General features: G+C 44.9%; 4 protein-coding genes across 4 annotated transcripts; 1 reads left to right on the top strand and 3 right to left on the bottom strand.

Moving 5' to 3' along the window:
- Window positions 1–320: 320 nt before the first annotated feature.
- Window positions 321–805, top strand: rprml (reprimo-like). Its single transcript, XM_085934273.1, has one exon. The coding sequence runs from the start codon at window positions 437–439 to the stop codon at window positions 803–805; it is 369 nt and encodes a 122-aa protein (XP_085790399.1). The 5' UTR covers window positions 321–436.
- Window positions 806–8,695: 7,890 nt separating this feature from the next.
- On the bottom strand, window positions 8,696–10,198 carry tcap (titin-cap (telethonin)). The gene is made up of 2 exons (XM_085934214.1): window positions 9,656–10,198; window positions 8,696–9,490 (listed from the first exon to the last, which is right to left on the bottom strand). The coding sequence occupies exons 1-2, from the start codon at window positions 9,802–9,804 to the stop codon at window positions 9,100–9,102; spliced, it is 540 nt and encodes a 179-aa protein (XP_085790340.1). The 5' UTR covers window positions 9,805–10,198; the 3' UTR covers window positions 8,696–9,099.
- A 1,710-nt stretch (window positions 10,199–11,908) lies between these two features.
- Window positions 11,909–14,063, bottom strand: LOC147044364 (melanoregulin). Its single transcript, XM_085934650.1, has 5 exons — window positions 13,338–14,063; window positions 12,713–12,878; window positions 12,477–12,567; window positions 12,209–12,372; window positions 11,909–12,142 (listed from the first exon to the last, which is right to left on the bottom strand). Exons 1-5 carry the CDS (start codon window positions 13,418–13,420, stop codon window positions 11,948–11,950), a joined length of 699 nt encoding a protein of 232 aa, XP_085790776.1. The 5' UTR covers window positions 13,421–14,063; the 3' UTR covers window positions 11,909–11,947.
- A 253-nt stretch (window positions 14,064–14,316) lies between these two features.
- stard3 (StAR related lipid transfer domain containing 3) lies at window positions 14,317–19,651 on the bottom strand. The gene is made up of 15 exons (XM_085934649.1): window positions 19,286–19,651; window positions 18,290–18,516; window positions 18,135–18,212; window positions 17,899–17,976; window positions 17,759–17,812; window positions 17,501–17,618; window positions 17,321–17,422; window positions 17,186–17,241; window positions 17,023–17,115; window positions 16,791–16,853; window positions 16,068–16,163; window positions 15,923–16,002; window positions 15,745–15,849; window positions 15,582–15,675; window positions 14,317–15,486 (listed from the first exon to the last, which is right to left on the bottom strand). Exons 2-15 carry the CDS (start codon window positions 18,500–18,502, stop codon window positions 15,355–15,357), a joined length of 1,362 nt encoding a protein of 453 aa, XP_085790775.1. The 5' UTR covers window positions 18,503–18,516; window positions 19,286–19,651; the 3' UTR covers window positions 14,317–15,354.
- Between the last annotated feature and the right edge of the window lie 122 nt (window positions 19,652–19,773).

The raw sequence follows: 19,773 nt of genomic DNA, 5'->3' as shown, positions 1-19,773 counted from the left end.
GTTTTGTCTTGTCTGCCAGCAGAATTAAAATAAATACAGGTAATTATAAAATGTTTTTAAAAGGGTGGCAAAGGACTTCTCTCCTCAACTTGCTGCAAGTTGGTGGGGAGCTCATCATGACTCGCTACGCACCAAAGCCTTGTCACAAAAGGCGCTCTGGAGAGAGGGGGTGGTGTGATGGGGTGAGGTCTGGGGGGGGGGGGGACTCCACGCATACGCACAGTCTCTTATTACATCTTGCACACTCTTAAGAGGACCCACAAAAAGAAGCCACCGGGAGGCAGACATCAATCCAGAACTTTATTTTGATTTTAGTTCACTCCAGTTGTTCCGCGTGAGCATTACGCACCAAACTCCACATTGGCTTTATTTTTTTTTCTTCTTTTAGTTCCATGACGCCAAGTTGCTCGGCTTTTCCTCACCCCAACTTGGAGCCATGAACGCTTCCTCGTTCCTCGACGCAACGCACGGCGCGCTAATAAATGGAAGCCAGACTCTGGCGGGGACACTGGTCGCATATTCAGGCAACGGTAGCGAGCAGGCGGTGACCGGTGACGGCGGTGCGGGCGGTGGAAGTGTGGGAGATGGCGGGGGCTCTCTGGTTCTCCTGCAGGAGGAGCGCAAACTGCTGGTGATGCGCGTGGTGCAAATCGCCGTGCTTTGCGTGTTGTCGCTCACGGTGCTCTTCGGGGTATTCTTCCTGGGATGCAACCTGATGATCAAGTCCGAGAGCATGATCAACTTCCTGGTGAAGGAGCGGCGGCCGTCCAAAGACGTGGAGACCGGCATGATTGGACTCACTTAAAGAGGGCCGAGGGAACAGAGCCAAGGACTCTTCTGCATGAACTTATTAGACGTTTGCGCCCCCCCCCCCCTGCCTCTCCCCTACAAGTCATTCAAGTGAGGATTAGATATGCAACACGGTCACGTCTCCTTCCAAGTGACTCTAAAGGAGCAACCTTTGTGCGTAAAGTTTGTGCGTAAAAGCAGCCAACCGAATACGCGGCAATCGTTCAAGTGAGTTTAAAAGTTGCCAACTTGAACAAAAAGTAACGAAAATGTTTACAAGATGTTACCTCACCTTTGTGTCGCGTTTGTATTTCGGGGTGATTGTAATTTAATTCCTGTTTTGAAACTAAAAAGGCATGGTTGTGATTTGTTGTTGCAATCTTCTCTCGTGTGTGTGTGTGCGTAAGAACAACATCAACAAACTCAGCAGTACTACTTATTTGCGCAAATAAAAGGAAACATGGGAGAAATGTTGCACGTTTTCAAGCACACGCTCTCACTTTTGAAAGTTTGATGGAGTGATGCTGCTGGTCCTTATATGTTTGGCATGCTCTCATTGGGGGTCTGGTTTGCACTTTGGAAACGATATGCTGCATGAAGTCTTTTTTTGTACCAAAGAAGATTGCAAAGATTAAAATATATATATATATATATATATATATATATATATATATATATATATATATATATATATATATATATATATATATATATATATATATATATATATATATATCACAGCACACGAACTCTGTTTGATGGATGAATGTATGATTAGGATATGGAAATACTTCATTAAAAACTTGGTTTTGCAACAAAGCCTGACTCTGTCATGAAAAGTACACAAAAACTGGACTGTTTGCATTAAAACATTTGGCCGGAAATTTGATATTAAACACATTGCCATGGAAACATGTGACTTGAGAAAAAGATATTTCCCCCAAAATGTTAAAGCGTGATGATTACTTCTCTGTGTCAACAAAGGGGAAACATTCTGACTCAAAACTAGTATCATGCTTTAGAAAGCTTGATTTGAAACCAAAAAAACAAAAGGGCAGCGCTCTTCACTTCCAGCACTAAGCCTGATCCCACTCACGCGACACTCAAGCCACTTGATGCTCCTTTGGTGCGTCAATAACCGTAGTTTGAATTGACATTGGAGCCAAGCTTAACATCAAGGCGACTTCTAAACATCTGCGTTGGCCACCGAAGCCTCCTGGGCGCTGCCCTCATGATTATTTCAACACACGCTAGAGGAGCCGGGCGAGCGCCTCGCCAACACGCCCGTGCCTTCACGCAGCGTGCGCGAATGTGCAACAGAGCGGCAAACGCTCCCAAAGCACCGCTATCCCCGAGAAATGGCATGAATAAATCAAAACGCTGCCGATAATTAGATATCGGTAGCTGAGAACAACACCCGACATGATGATCAACTTGTTTTGTGGGTGCTTTTACGTGGCAATTAAAAAAAAAAAGATGGACCTCACAAGACAAAATGCATGAAAACATATTAGAACACTTACGCCATTTTAAGTGCATTAGTTATGTGCAAAAACAATTTGGTGTGTTCCCATGAGAGGGGGACAAGAAGATTGCCGTGTTGGTATTAATTATGATGACAGCGAGAAGAGGACGTGGATTTTTTTTCTCGTGCCAGCGAGAGTTTGCTTGTCAAAAAAAAAAAAAAACAAGTTCACCGCTGACCTATAGCGCAGGAATAATAATGAACATCGCAACGGCTCTGAAGTGATGTCAAGAAGAACAGCATTCAAGCCGCGCTGGCAAGACAAAAAAAAAAAAGACACTTTTTTTTTCCCTAGAAAAAAAAAATCTTTGTAATTCCCTCCTGTATTTTTTGACAGGCGGGGGGGATCGACAAAAGATTCGTTCCGGGCGTGCGCACGGTTTCCTCCAGGACCGAGTGGCCTTTCTCGGGGTCCATTCAGCCGCCTGCTAATGGGATGTGTCGCATTGAAAGGAGGAGGTGGGGAACAATGCTCGGCGCTCAAACGCTATCTGCAGGTGAGGCCTTTTCTTTTCATCTCAATTACTTTGCATTCAGACATCGCCAAAGCCTGACAGGGGTTATCCCATGACACACAAACACAGACATGAGTTCCATGAATCCAGTTCAATCTTAATCGCTTGTTCAAAGCAACAATATGGAGAAATTGCCATTTATGCTTATGCATCCAGACGTCGTATTCTTTCAATAGGAAGCAACACAAAAGAGTCTGTCATGACAATTCAGGGAATTCAAATCGACACCTGAGCTATGGTAGCACGTAGACACCTTGACAGGGAGGGAAAAGGACATTCAGTCCTGTTCCTTCTTGTTCTGCCAAAAAAGCAGCAGAGTACGGTCAGTGTCTGCTCGGCAGGAAGGAGGGTGTCAACATTCTCCCCAAACTGACCGAGAAGAAGAAGGCGGCTCACTCTCCCGTGCAATTTGGACCATGCCCGAGGCCACCGTCAACTGAGTCGGATTAGCCCTACTTCCATGATCCTATTGAGAAAATAAAAAAAAAAAGCACCCAACTCGATTTAGCATCACGCTTCAGGGCAAAATATAAAGATGGACGATAATTTCTCTTTGGGTTTTAGATGACCACCTTAAACCACCTCGGGCCACCTTAACACCGACATCATACCATGACCTCCTTACGAATCCACCACAAACCTACTTTAGGTCACGCAGAACAATTTTCATCCTGAACCATCCTTAGACCATATGAATCAACTTTAGACCACCTTAAGACTTTGTGCAGACCAGCATCAATGACTTAAGACCGCCATCCAGCCACCTTAGATTATCTTCATCAACTTAGATTGACCTCAACCACTTTGTGTGATCTGACCACAGGTGAGCTTGAAAACGCCCCCACCCCCAGACATCTGAATGCAATATAATTGGAGTTCACTGACTGTTAGGTATTAATAAAGTGAGGAGATGAACAGAGACGTGTTAATTGGCTGGAGAAGGTGCTAGTCCCCCCCCCCCCCCCAGCACCACAATTCACCACGTAGCACCTTTAACCAATTTGAACCACCTGAAGCAGTGCATCGTTTTCTTTTTGTATTTGTGAGGATGAGAAATGACTAAATGTGGAACACACAACATCATCATCACCACCACCATTACCCCACCATTACCCCTTGAAGTCATCTTTCCTTCCATACTGCCAAGCTGTTGTTGCTAAGGTAACAAGGTAAGGCGTAACGGCCAAGTGCAGGTGGGGTGGGGGGGGGTTCGCTGCATGCTAACTTGTTTTGACATGCAGCACATTCCACTAATGGCCACCCCCTTCGCTACATATAAATAAGTCATGATTAATGCTATGCGCTAAACTTTTAGCCACCATGAGGAACATTAGCAAGTGCATGTGACTGCCATGAAATATTACAGCGACGTGCTAATGTTCACTCAAGACGTCAATCAGAGTGTGGCCATCACTGGTCGACCATCACAAATAATCTCGGGCTTCGGCAACCTTTACCCGTATATGAGGACCATCCCATCACTTTAACGGCCCAAGTTTGGTCACGTGTGTGTTCTATAAAAAGAAGCGCGTGTTATTGCAAAAGGACTCAATGTGTGCTGCGTGGGCGGCACGGGAGAATAGAACAGGAATTACAGCGCTGCCAATTAAATATGCTTTGCTTGTTTGTTCTTCCCCTCGGGTGACGTTGGATGTCACACAAACACACGAACATGCACTCAATCACGGCGGACCACCATTCAGTTTTTACGACCTGTGGTACCGTCCGCCGAAGTACGTCAGGGTTGCAAAGGACTCGAGACGCAGCTATTTAATATCTTGCTTAAGTAGTATTTATTGATTTTCTTTACTTATTTTTTACTTTTATTGTATCCGCAAAAGTGTTTTATATATAAAGTTTGGTTCATTTATAAATTTATAACAAATGTTCCTGTGACAATGATAGTTCTGGTTATTTGTAAGTATGCTAACTGCTACGTAGCCTTGAGGCTAAAAATATGGCCGACACGTGTTGCGAATATGAACAAGATTCCTCTATACACCCACACACTACACACAGCCGTGCAGATTTCAGTGTTTAAATTGCAGGGCAGAAAAAGTGATGGGGGCCGGGGTGGGGGGGTGTGTGTTTAGCATCAATGCATGGAATGTAAACACAGCGCTAATTAGTGTTGTCTGCCAAAGTAGAGCTTGAGCTGTCCATTGTACAAGTATTGGTAGCAAATTTGGAGGAAACACACACACACACACACACACACACACACACACACACACACACAAAAGTAGAAAACAAACTCCGTGGGAAGACAACTTTACAATATTTCTTGTAATTTACCAGAATGAACAAACAAAGCAGGTCAAAGGTCACCTTGGATGCCTTCTATGATGTCCTCACTATCTAAACACAACCATCTGTTAAATATCAGTATATAGGAGCCTTTAAAATGAGATGTAAAAAAAGAGCAACACACACAAATAACATTTCAGTCTTAATTAGGCTGCATTTGTATAAAATTCTCAGGGGATGTTCCTTCCACCGGTCGCTATAGCGACACACCAAGCAGCCAACAGTTAGTGGTGGCTAAAGTTAAAAATAAAGTCAAAGAGGAAGCAACAGTAATGAGCTCTGATTGCTCCTTGAAATGGCCCCAACGAGTTTGGAGAATAGAATTGATGTCAAACCCAAATTAAAAATTCTAGTGACTCAATCGGGGGTCTCAGTCGTGTGCGTACGTGTTGGGTGTGTGGGCAAGTGTCGTGTGGGCGCGTTTGTGATGCATATGCGCGTTGCAGACGCTGGCTCTGAATGTGGTCGAATGTTTACACCTCTGCACCCCAGCAGATGGGCTACAATTACAACCCAGCACCTTGGAAGATAAAATAGATCTTATAATGTTTGTAAACAAGTGAGTATCAATCAGTGATGTGCAAGCAGGGAGGGGGTGGTGGGGTGGATTAAGAACTTCCTGTCTTGGCCTACGCCGGAGAGTGAAGGCAAATCATTGCTGTCTGAGTTTTACATGATGTCCTGTCTTTTGCAGAATTGGGCTTTGTGACAAGAAGATAACCCCCCCTTTCAAAGTGGATCCTTCTCTCCAATACAGGTAGCTTTCTCGGGAGCCACAGAGCCTCCAGGCACACAGCCTCATTATAGTCCCATCACTTCCTCAGCATCAGCACCCACGTTGACTTCTCGATATGCCGCAACTGCTCCCCCCCCTCCCACCACCACCACACACACACCCACAAACCATCCCATTAGTCCCGGTGGTCATGTCAAGGAGACGACGGGCGACTGTCACTGCACATAAACTTAAAAAAAAAAAAAAAAAAGCTGCTCATATCACATTGTGTCCTGCGTGTCACATTACCTGCAGATGTGGAGTTCTTGTGAGAATGCTAAGAAAAGTGTTGGAGGGCAAAAGTTTGACTTTTTTATTTTTAACAAAGCTGCAGGAGGCTTTTTGCAATGTTTAGAGAAAATAGTTTTGTCAGTTCACACTAAAAAAAAAGTCAGTTTTATAGAAAGGTAACTGTGGCTAATCGAAAACGTTTTCCGTAGGAAATAAACAAAACTGGAAATACCGTTCTTTAATTTGACTTGCGCACATAATGTATGTGACAACTATAGAATATTTTTTAAATTGATTATTCTATCGATTATTCCATTGATTAATAGAATAATCCAACACCATTACAGTTGCATTAAAAAAAATTCTCGAAATGATTACGCGATGATTATCATGCAAGACGATGAATTTGATCATCACTTTGTTGACAATAAATCGATTAATTTTGACACCTCTCTGACATATAACAAAAAATATGTTTTAAAAAGATTACAGCACTACTTCTACTGACAGTAAAAATCAAATAAATTCTGCGGAATTGGGAGGTTTAACGTGTACACACACCAGACACCCAATTCACGGCCTCGACTACCAGTGATGTCACAGCCGTCTTTTGACAATGGTGATAATGACGGCGGATGTGATAACAAGAGGCCTGATTGAGGACATGACGACGATGGTGGTGATGATGGGGAGGAAGGTGTGTAAATGACGTCAGCTCATCAGACACCATAAGAAGATTTAATACTATATTGAGGAAGGCCATTACAGTTGTCATTGTAACGACAGACAATAATAAACTTTTCACACACTCCTGACTGATTCATTGAACAGCACAGAATTTCTGAAACAAGTAGAAAAATACACCAAAAATATTTTTGACATTGAAACTATAGTAGACTACTAAAAGTATTATAAAGGATTACCAAATCTTTTCAACTGCACAATTCATGTGACCTATATCTTCTACAACTCAAATGAGGCTTAAGAAAATAAAACAAGACATGGCGGATACATATATATATAAAAAAAAAACATCAGAAAAGCGTTACAAGTTCCACAGTGCATTACCCCGACTGACCAATAGAGGGCAGCAATGTAAAGACTGACAGTCCAACTCTGCTGGCTGTTGACACGCAGAGTCAAAACATTAGGATCATGATGTCGATTAGATCACAACTACAGAATATGCAAGAATATCTGTGAAGGGGTACCTAATATTGTGGCCCGTTAGATTATAGGCCAGGGATGGGCAATAACAAACCAGCAAGACCATTTTTTGGTGCATATTTGACCCAGCATGTCAACATTATGGATCCAACGAGGGGTAAAAACTATCAATAGTGATGATGATGAGTTAATTGTCAATTTTACCCGATGAAATGCCACGTGTCCTCTCCATGTGGCCTGGTAACCCGGGACCATGGTGGGCCGTGCCGCCACGTCGTCAGTGTCTCCTGGGGGGGTCATTTCAAAAGAGGAAAGCACATTGAGATCCCCGTTAACGTGGCAAGATTAAGAGCTCAAAGTGGTTAGAACGAGCCGATACCATGCCAGTGTTTGATTTATCCAGCTATTAATATCACAGAGCGGAGCAAGTATCTGCCAAGCAAAAGAAGAGGCTCTCGTCGTTAACACCCATTGTTCGGAAATATTGTGGTGTGGGTGGAGGTGGAACACTTTCACGCAACAGTATGTTGCTGTCCAAATAAAGTGTAGGCGCCATATTGGTTTCTGTTCCATTATCATGGCCGCCTCTTAAAATAAAAACTTTCAAATGGGCCCATTGGGCTGAAACTGACAAAAGCTCTGTTGGCAAGCGATTCTATTTATTCTTTCGGCTGTAAAAATAGAATTTCACAAGTTATAAAAGGCCATAAAATAAATAAGCTGTTTAAAAGCTGCAGCTTAACTGATTCATTGACATGTTGAATCAGTTGTGAAGGAGCAGGTCACGCTGTAGAAAGTGACATTTTGCAATTCTGAGAATAAAAATACTTTCCTGACTTCCTGAAGGAACTGAACACTTGAAAATGTTTGCAGTAAATTTTGAAACAATTGGTCAGTGGCACGCTTAACAGAAATGACTCACAGGTACTCACAAATGCAAAACTTACTGACTTTAAATGACTAAACTTGGGATTCCTTTATAGGTTATCAATTTACACTTAATATCTTCTCCGCGCAGGCGTGCACGCGTGTCACGTGGTTTCGTTCATTAGCAATGTATCACTCCGCAATCCTCATCGATAGGTTGTTGTTAGGTCGAGGTGTCCTTCCGCCAGTCACGTGATCATTTCCGGTTAAACAAACGTCATCAATCATTGTTTAATATGACCACTATCGATGTTAAGAAGAAATATATGCTTTATAACCACAACACTCGATCATATGTCAATATTTTTCCAAAGTTATTTACATCAGCTTCAGGTACTATCAACATTGCAATGTTCAATTGAAATGTATTTCATTTTATTTTGAAATGTCTGTGCATCCACGCAGGACGACAAAAAGTCATTTGAGAATTATAAAACAAAAAAATAAAGAGGCTGTAGGAAAAGAGTGAATAGCAGCTCTGATTTTATTAATAAAAACACAAATTCAAAATCTAAAAGAACACAACACACACAAGATACATAGAAATTATGTACACAAAGTCATGCAAGGATGTTTCCAGAACCACTTGCTCTTCCGTCCTTCTTACACGTGACGCTTCCTTTCAAAGACTTTCCATCCCAGTAAGAACAGAACCTTGTCTAATTTTCAATGTCATATAAAATATGTGCTTTTTTTTTTTTTTATCCGTGCAGTCGATACTTCTTGCCACCCACTATCACAGTAAGAACACAATCGTGTGTTTGTTCGCTGTAGCCAGTGCTACAAATCGGAAAAACAGACGCTTTAGGATGATGTCACAAGTGCATGCACATTCTTCATCCACCCCATAGTCCATATTTGCTTCACCCTCTCTGTGCCTCCTGGGACATGGAGCGCCCAAGGGCTTTGGGCGCCTTGGAGAACTCCATGAGTGTGGGCTTGACGGGCGGCAGGTCCCGCGTGATTTCGCTCACGCTCCTCTTGGTGGGACAGGCGCCGTTGGCCAGGGGGAAGGGCTGGAGGTCCTCTGGGGCGTGCGGGCTGCCGCGGCCCATACGGACGCCCAGCTCGGCGGGGGTGAAGATTGGCAATGGCAGGGTGTGTCGCTTGGGCAACAGCTGGTGCTCCTTCACGCCACGTTCCACCGTGCCTACGCGGAGAACGCCGGATGGGCAGGACTGGGTTAAGGGGGAGGCCTTCCACTGCCGACTAAGGGTCTCCTTGCGGGAGGTGTCCTTCATGTTCATCGTCTTCCTGCGGACATCAACCAAAATTTTTTGGTTGTATCATTATGACCACAACTGCTACCTGACTTACATAAAATATTTTTCCCACAAATCAACACTGTTACTTTCTATGCTAAGTTTCCTTACTCTCTTATTTTGTAGGACGGAAGAAGCATTTAAAGCCATTCCTTACCGTTCCTCAGGTTGAGTCTTGAGGCTGACGCTCTTCCAATCGGCCCAGTAGCTCTCCCTCTGGGCTCTATTCTCTTCCCGGACGCTACACGACAACTCAGCTCCCTCCACCACGCCGTTACACTTCTCCACAACGGTACACACCGGCATCTTGAAGCTCAGATAAACTGTGATGGACTTGAAACAAAGTGTGGCAACGCTCCAGATGGCCTCCTCTTTGTCCTCTCTGTGTCCTGGTGTGTCGGGGTTGAAGTCATGCCACAGCCTTTATGGACACGCCGTTGCTATTTTAGATACGTGTTGTCACCGGACAATCGGCGTGCGCTGACACCGGACACTGACAAGTGTTCCGGGTAGCTGCTATGAAGCTCCTCTGGCTCAGACTAATTGGCATGAAATCCCACCAAAGGGTCATCGGACCAACACTTTCCACCTCAGCTGTATCGGGATTATGTAACCCAAAACAAACACAACAAGCTGATCTGCATTTGGTTCTAATGTACAGCGGATGAGCCTCGGCTAATGTGGAAACAGTCGATGACCTGCACAGCTGCTTTTCAAACACCTTTTAAGACTTTGAGCTTTTAAGTCTTGACTCCATTGATAGAGTCATTGTTCGGTCCTGGAAACATGGATCTGAAATCTGAAAATAGACAAAAGTTAATTATATGTACTTCAGGGGGAGGCAGTGACCCCGCGCCCCCCCCCTAGCTACGGCAGTTCGTAAACTGTTGCTCAGCTGGACTTCGACATCCCAAAAATGCTGGGCTGCTATGATTGGTTGAGACAGGTAGGTTGCCTAATTCTGACTCTTCAAGCTAGAAAGCCCATTTTTTAATCTTTTGTGCTGGTGCAGCACGGCGTGACACCATGGAACCTCCTCGTTCCTGCCTCACGGTTGCCGCATCCATGGATTCATCTCCTCAATGACAGAGCGGCACGCTCCGCACTCAGATTACACCGCCTGGGAAGCGCTGGCATCTGGAAAGTTGTCTGCTGGTGTGAAGTTACAAAAGTGACTCACTCGTCTGCATTGGGTAGTGATATAACACATACGCAAAGCATAACACACAACACACAATGGCTACCATGGCGTAATCAGCTGTTATTTATATAGTATATCATCTATAAATAATATATATATATATTTATATAAATATCTTATTTGACACACTGCCCCTTTAACTAGATGAGATGAAGGTTTCAAAGTGTTATTTAGCATTCTATTTAGTTGGCAGGCTTTAATGGCGAATAAGGATTAGAAATTGTTAATAGCCATCTAAAACAGGGAAGAAGATTGCACATAATAAGACATTATGACACCATGACAACCGTGGTGGACAACTAGTGTATCATCTCACAACATGTGAGTGGTGCATCACACCGGCGGACACCTTTTAAGATAATTTCGGTGGGCGTTTGGTTCTATTGGGTTGTGCCAGGAAGAAGGTGACATTTGGATGAGCTGTCAGCACACTGCACAGTTGGGTAGTGAAAGAGGAATGTGGGGGGGGGGGGCAAGGGGTGGTAACTAAAGCAAGGCGAGCGGCCATTTTGTAAGTATTTGTTTTGGTTTGAAGGAAGGAGGAGATGGACTAATAAAAGGTTGTCATATAATCCCTAAATCCTAACTAGTTTGGCAGAGCAGTGGTCTACAACGGTGGTCCAGCCACATGCAAGCGGAGCATCCACCAATAAAGATATATTCTTTATCCCCTGCGAATGCAATCTCTGTGATCACCATGACAACAAACCTAAGTCGCCACAAGGTTTTTATGTTCCACATAATGAATAGCGTCTTTGTGAAAAAAGTCATAATTGTCTCTTGTGTACGTGACCTTGAGCGGATATGTTTCGAACTTAACAACAACAACAAGAGCAAGCAGCAGCAACAGCTGAGAACCACCAGACACCGGACGGCGGCCCACGCTGGGTCCCGGGATTTGCGGCATGCCTGGCGGAGAGGCGAGTACCCACCAGCTGCACCCACGGCAAAAAAAAAAAATCTCCTTTTTATCAGTCTGGACTTCAAATAACCCGCCGACAACATGTGACATGGACTCCGGAGGCTTGCAACTTTATTTGTTCTCAATGTCAATAGGACAGATACAAAGAGCAGCATGGCTGCAGGGGGGCTGGGTGGCTTTTCAAACACTAGTTGCTCTTCTCCATACATATTTGAACGAGTCAGCTGTTTGGATAGACAACTTGTTGTCTCATCATGTGACCGCTAATGAATATGATCTAACCTTGATATCTGCCGCCCCCTGCCTGTGGTCTGATGCTACTGCAGTCATTCAGGACTTCCCCCGCTGTCGTCGTCGTCGTCGTCGGGGGCGCCGTTCATGTTGGCCTCCACTCGAGCCAGCAGCAGCGGCAAGTTGATGCCACCGGGCGCCTCGTCCTCCTCAGAGTCATCCCGGGGTGGGAAGAAACGCTTGGCCTTGGTCACAAAGTCCTCGGCAATGTCCAGGTAGAGCAAGCGATCCTGAGGAAAGATAGATGATTTTGTCAGCGTCTTTTGTCAAGACTGTATTCGATTGACACTCCTCACCAGGATGAAGAGGTATCGCTCCGGCGGCGGCTCCCTGCTGCTGAAGACCGACGTCTCGGTGTGGAGTGTCTGCAGCAGAGAGCGCGCTGCGGCGGCGTTGCGCATCCGGTCCAGCGAGGCGCCGGCCGACACGGTCAGCAGGGAGTCGGCCTCGGCCATGAAGCCTAAAATATGGACAAACATGGGTGTGTTCATTTCCATCTTCTAATGTCACGATAAGAGTGGAGAATTTCTATATGGAGTTTGGATGAAAAATGACGGTGCTCACCAAGGTTCTCCAGGATGGTCATCCACTTATCCCGAACTTCCCTGCGAGTGTCTCGCATGGCTTCGATATCCACGCTCAAGCGGCGGTAGCCCTACAAAAGACAAAACTGCGAAGTTCCTTCATTCTTCCTCACTCTTATTTTGTCATTTTTTGTGTGTGTGTGTGTGTGTGTGTGTGTGTGTGTGTGTGTGTGTGTGTGTGTGTGTGTGTGTGTGTGTGTGTGTGTGTGGATGTACCGTGGATCCCATACGGGTCTTGTTACGGGCCTGCAGCAGCGTGTAGAGCGTCCGGTCGTCATCCCGCTCTGAGTGGCTCGGGTCCCCCGGCTCGCTCCACAGGTTGGCCTCCTCGTCGCGACGCTTTTGCACTTCGCGGCTGAAATACTCCAACGGATCCGGAGTCCTTGCCGATGCGGGCGGGCGGACATTTTATTATGATATTATCGTTTGTTGACCTGTCGCAGTCCAGCACCAACTACTGCTGAGGAAGATCTTGTCAATGTCAGATTGTTTTTAAAGTATCGATGGCTAGTATCGGAGCATCTGTGATTATCCGATACCCTAAAATAATATCGTATCGGCCCAATGCTCAGCTATTACTCAGTACTCAGCTGTTCCTACTTTTTAAATTCATAACATTTTATAATTGATTTGAGTTTTTTTTTCTTCATACAAATGAGTATGAATAAATTGATGAGTCCAATCAAACATTGGAAAGCAAATTGATCAAATACAACAAATAAAAAAAATCTGGGTAAAATATCTCATATTAAATTGACTGTACAATATGGAAGCTAATTTCGAGGTCAGGGCTTAATTTGCCCTTTCCAAAAAACACGAAGGCATCAGAAGAATGTTTTACCCCACTAAGGGCTGCTTCTCATCGTCGTCGTCATTGTCGGCGCAGCAGCAGCAGCAGCACAACTTGAAGAACATCGAGCCCATGGAGGATCAGCGGCCAAATATCCCAACACTTCTTGTCTTGAATGTCTGGGGATGCCTTTCGCCTCACATTTGATTCAATCCTGGAAAAATCAATCAATAAATGTGATAAACGCCAACATACAAAGGGCATTTTTTTCTATTACCTCATATTCAGCTTCCCATCTTCTGGGATGCTGTGGCGGAGGCCAGAGAAGGTCTGCTGCCTCTGGAGGACTCAACACTCACACGCAACCTCACACACAGCCATCGCCCCGGCACACGGTCACAGCCATGTCATGTGAGTGGGACACCCCTCCCTCCCCGCCTCGGTCAAAGGACAACACCTCTTTTCTTCATTCTCATCAGAGGCCCCGTTACGTGCTTTCACTCCTCCTTGGTCGCTAGAAAATCATCTGAAAACTGGCACGATTTGATCTCCCCCCCCCCCCCCCCCTCACCCCGAGTTTGCATGTGACTTATACGACGGGCTCAATTGGCATTATTGTGGATAACCGTGCTGCTTTATGTCACCTGCTTTTCGCAAAATAATTGAGAAATGTTCAGTACGGTATCACGAAGTATTTTGTCTCATGAGGAATGCATACATAAATGAACGCTTTAGCAGAACATATGCACATATTACTTCGAAGGATATTCTTCTCATCGGTCATCTGAGTCTCATAAGGTTTTTGTAAACAGATAGTTCTTGGCCGGGGGGAAAAAAACAGCACTTGTGACAAAGAAAAAAATATATATTTTGTAGTTAAAAAAAACAAAAAAAAACACGACCATGTATAGTAAAGCTTTTCATTTAATAAAAAATAGAAAAGTAATGTAGTTTCCTCGAGCCATTAATCCATTTTAAATCCAGTGTCGCAATAGGGGGGGGGGGGGGGGGGGGAATTGTGAATGTTGAGGGTCTTGACATGTGTCAAGTCCAATCTGCAGACCGCCCCCCTACCCCGCCTTCATTTTTCTCATTCAAAATCAATTTCAAGTCAAAGGTATTTGAACCAATAGAGTTCTTGAACCGTAGAGGTCTTTAAATATTAAATCAATTTATTAGACACTAGCTATAAAAATAAAAAAAAACCCAGTTGGTCAGTTTGTTGTGATGACTTCAAATGAGTATGATTGTGTAAACACAAGTACGGTATGATGTATGCGATGTGTGCGTGTGAGAGATAATGTTCATTAAGACAAAGCAAAGATTTTACAAATCAAAGGCAGCCAAAATGCCTTCACGGCTCATTGCCCCCATCTGACATTTTTCCACACTCACATGGGTGTCAGTGAATGTGAGCGCAGCACAATTTGTTCCCTTTAGTTGGGATCATCACATGTGATCATGATATGCTGCTTTTCTCTTTTTTTTTCTTTTTCTAAATACTCAAACAATGATTTTGTGGTTTTCAGCTTTAAAAAGTCCACAAACAGAAAGCGTTGGCACTTAGCTTGTCCCGACAATCCTCACAAACGTTTTTTAATATATCAGCAATAGTTCAAATCACTGAAACTTGCTCATTCAAGTTTCATGTCACAGTTAAGGTTTTACTCACCGACATGAAATTAGATGGCTATGTCTTCAAAGTTGAAGCACCTGTATCTCAAACTGAACCGGAAAGGGGGGGACAAAAAAAGGAAGCCGCCTGGCACCAGTTGGACGGATCCACAGAATTTCCCACACATTTGCGACCTAATTTGGCAGCCATTTTCTAGATATCTCTATATATATATATTTTTTTTTTTTTGCACCTGAAGGTTCAGCTTCAACTACTGCCGTCTCCCTCATGTGACGAGGAGAGTGAATGTAGAGCGGGGAAGGCACCGGATGCAGTCAGCGAGCAGACCAAATGAAGCAGAAGAAGATAAGGCTCGAGAGAAAAGTTCAGTCTTAGCAGCCGCGTCAGTTGCGGCCAACGCGTGCTCACATCCTTGGCCTCTTTGTCGTGACCCTAGCACGGGTGGTGCTGGCGGTGGCAGCGCATGGCTGGCCGCAACTCGGCGATGCGCTGGCGTAGGTGGGACATGAACTCAAACATGGTGGCGGCCAGACTCTGGTGGATGAGGTAGCGCGGTAATCGTCCCTGAGAGCGGGAAATGAGTTTCATTGGCGAAAAAAAAAGCATTAGGACAGCTCACAAGTGCCCCTTGAAGACCAGAGCTCAGTTTTTCATCTCACCTTCAGGTCCGTGTTAAGGATCCAGATAAAGGTACACACGGACGGGTTGCTGCTAGATTTGAGGACCACAAATCCACCGGGACCGTTCTCTCCCCTGTCCGATGAAAATATCGTGTCACTACAGCGCTAAAAAAAAAAAGATTTTGCCGTTTGTTTTTCTGACCTGACGTAACGTCCACAGGGTGCTTTGGCGTCGTGATCGGTGGCCATGCCGGCAGAAAGATAGCAGTCTCGTTTCCGCTCTACCCGTCGGACATTGACAAAATCCCTGGGTGGGCCAAACGTGACTTGTAAAACGCAGAGAAGCTAAGGCGTGGCCAGCTAAGAGGGTAGCTTGTTACCGGGCCGACACCACTCCTCCGGCTGCCCCCGCCGAGACGTCGTACGTCACCAGTGTGTTGTCGTCCACCCGTTGCAGGATCTAAAGAGGCGGTAATAAATACATTAAAATTAAATATCGAGAAGTCTTGTGAAGATACCACTCACCTGGCAGGCAGACACAGTTCTGTTCCACAGGACCATCTTCTCTGGCTGAAGAATGACTTCCTGGTACACCAGCTCAGCTGGACACTGCACAAAGGCCTGCCAGAGCACACAACAACGTCCCATTTCAGGGAGAATTAGAAATGGGGCAAACACATTCTTCAATTTTACAGTCCGACAACATAAATCTAAGAATAGGAATCAAATCTGTGTAAAAGTCAAAGGTTCTCTTCTCACATGATTAAGTCTGGCTAGAACTATGCAGGGCTGAAGTATTGCTTGAAAAGACGCTTTTAGCACGCTTGTTTAGGATTAGCAAACAAAGCGGTCAACCACCCTGACACGGTATATCAAGCCAAAGCGTCAACAACAACAGCTACATTGTCCCCACGTCAACTTGTTTGCGCGCTAATGACGCTTCAACTGCTTGTTGGCAGTATGGCGCCCTCTGTTGACTGCTTTCTATACTACATGCGCTGAGCAAAAATAGTTTGATAATGCTGTCGCTGGAACGATCGATTGATTAACGCGGAAAAGATGTGACCTCTTTTGGATGCTGGTGAAACACTAAATCTGACAAATGAGGCGATGATAAGATGGGTTTGTACGCTTTAAAAGGGTTTAGCGTGAAGTGTCGATTCAAACCGAAACAACAAGAGCGAAATGGTGTCAACAGGATGTGGGTAACCGTTGACATGGTCGTGATGACAAACGCTGCTCCCCTACCTTAAGGATGAATGTCTTGCCGTGGAATGGAATCTCCAGCGTATAGACAGAGTCGCCCGCGTCCTGGAACATGACGTGAAATACAAATTCAAAGTGTCGATGAGCGTAAATGTGGCTAGCAACGGTCCACGGTGTGCCCGCCGCTTGCTAGGATCGATTCATATCACCCTAGTGAGGACAAGCGCGACAGAAAAATCTTATTTTTTAGAAGCAGCCACGCGGGTTCACTCACGTTGTTCTTCTCAAACTTCCAGTTTTCCTCCTGGGTGAGGATCTGCTCCACAATAGTCATGGCCTCGCGTCCTTGTCGAACAAACTCTTTCTCCTGCGGCGGGAGGACAGAAAGTCATGAGAGGTTTCACGTCAATAGTGAGGCGGAATCTCACTTGGGGTACCTGAGCAGTGACGGCGCGCCGGCCGAGACCCTCCTCGTCAAGCTCTTCTTCGGAGTCTGGGGGATGGTTAAGGGAATCAGCATATACGAGAGGAGGGGGGGGGGGGGGGGGAATACAAGCCCAGATGGCGATTACCTGCAGCTGATTCGGGCGGCGAATAAAATTGTCCATCAGACACGGCGCGAGGGTACAGAAGAGGGGCGCGCTCGCAGGCCGCGTTCACCATTGCTAGGTAAGCTGAGGATAAAAGGTTAAAACTCTTGGTTTTTTTTGTGTTTTTTGGTACGTTTCCACCCTTCGATGGCCGGCGCTCACCTCGCTCGTCGTCCGCCTCCTGCGGGAGAACCTTGAAGTCCAGGAACCAGGTCTCCAGCCAGGCCACCACAAAGGAGGTGATGGGCAGAACATAGCCAAATGCATTCTGGGACAGAAGCTGGAAGGATACAAAGAGACATGCTATACTCTATGTCAGTGGGTCACTGAAAGTTGTCATCTGGCGCACTTTCAGCGTGCGGAAGTGAAAACGTTTGAGTTGGAAACTGATGAACACACAAAAGAAGAAGCAGCACTCACATTTGACAGGATGACCTTTACCACAAGGAAGACACTGGTGATGAGGGTGGACACCTGCGGGGTGTTTATGATTTTATTTTTTTTATTTGGGAAATCTTTAGAGTGGGTGTAATTCCGTCAAATATTCTGAGGCGACTCACCGCGATCATCCACCAGTGCTTCAGTCGGAAGGCAGCGTAGCCCACCTGCAGGCATAGGAAGCGAAACAGCGCCAGGAGCTGGAAACAGCAAGAGGACATGACGATTCATTTTTGAAGAACACTTAGACCTACTACGTTACTGTAGATTTAGAATGTTGGTCTAAATGGTGGTGAGCAGATCCCGTGCAACAACAACATTTTACAGTAAGACTATAATATCTGCTTACAGTACTTACAAATATGTCAAAAAAGGAAGACCTAAAGTTGTAGTGGATGATCTCCTTCTCCAAGCTGTCCAAGATGGTGCTGGCGATCTAAATGAAGAGTCCACACACAAAATTCGGACAAAAATTCAGACAAAAAAAACAAAAAAAACAAAGAAGTCTCTCACGTTCAGCTCGATGATCCACAGCAGTGAGATGAAGAGCAGGTCAAAGGTGACAAAAAGGCAAAAGGTGCGTCGCACGTCCGAGATGAGCTTGCGCTCGGCGGGCGGCAGCATCAGGTACGGGGACGGCAGCGACAACGACGTCGAGTACGACGCGTTCAGCGAGGCGATGGCGGGCAGGCTGCCCCCGAGTTCCCCGTACTCCGCGCCCGGCATTTTCCCGGCACAACCTGAAAACCCACGCGAAAAAAATGAGACAACTGTGTCAAAATACTGATTTCAGTCCAATATATTGTACAGTAGTGCAAATTTACCACATTTACTTCACACAGTTTAGAGTTTTGGGGAAGTTCTTTTTTTTTTTTTGTTCCTCAGCAAGTGCATAGAAGAAGTGTGATTGGTCGGATCAACAAAATCAAAGACACAAACGAACACATTGTTCCCAGAAAAGCGGTTATGTTAGATTGATTTTATTATTTTGCTACTCATCGTCAACAGTGAATCACAACCTCTGAATCTGAGATTCAATTATTCCTTGAGATAAACAACAGGTCTCCAAGCATTAGTTATCTCCCCACAGTTAAAAATGTCATAAGTCACGCCTCATATTAGGTTATACATTGATTTGTTTACATTTGGAAAAGTGGCCATTTAAAATGAAGAGCACGTTAGCGACAAAAACAAATATCTGTGCACTGCACTGGTTATAACTTTCAAGATCATAGGCAGGCTAACTCACTGACAAATACAGTGTCTCAGAAAGGAAATATTTATGATCATAACTGATAAATGATCTTAGATCAGCAACCATGTGATTTAGTAGATGTCTAACAGCTGCTAGCTGCCCAGTTAGCACACAAAGGCTAATTTACCTTCGTGCCTTGGCTAGCTTTGTGTACAACGCTCCAAAAATTACGTCCAACTCAAAAGTAAACATTGAACAAATATTTGTGCCTCACGTCCTCATTAAAATGACAACAGTGTATGATTTTAACTTACTTGTTTTAACGCTTCATCATTGCGATGCCAAGTTTTCATGCCACCCTTACGACATTCCGAAGAGGAAAAATATCATTGAGAGATAAATCCCCGCAGCGTCGATTCGTCGTAGTTGTTGTGTGAGCAGGGGCGGAGTGTTACAGGCGTTGGGAGAAGTGTTATCGTTCTGCAATCAGATTCACTTGAGTGCGGTTGTTACCGTTCTGATTTCTGCAGTCAGACCCTTCTCGGCTGTGGGAAGAGTGTTACCGTTCTGCGATCAGACTTTTATTTTTTTCAATCTACCCTTTTCTTAAGAATCGTAACCGAAACTAACTCCAAAGATCATGTGACCACAACCGTCATAGCGACAACACAATTGAGATTAGTATTCACATAGAACTTCCGGTTTCGGTCAGATACAGAGACGTAAACAAACCGGACACCAAATATATATTTTTTAGCTGTTTACAATGTTGTGTCAAGACAAATATATCATAATTAGCTGT

Source organism: Syngnathus leptorhynchus, chromosome 16, assembly GCF_054491065.1.
Source record: "Syngnathus leptorhynchus isolate UIUO chromosome 16, UIUO_Slep, whole genome shotgun sequence".
Taxonomy (NCBI): domain Eukaryota; kingdom Metazoa; phylum Chordata; class Actinopteri; order Syngnathiformes; family Syngnathidae; genus Syngnathus; species Syngnathus leptorhynchus.
Note: the sequence above shows the minus strand (reverse complement) of the source record. Positions and strands in the feature narration are given on the sequence as shown.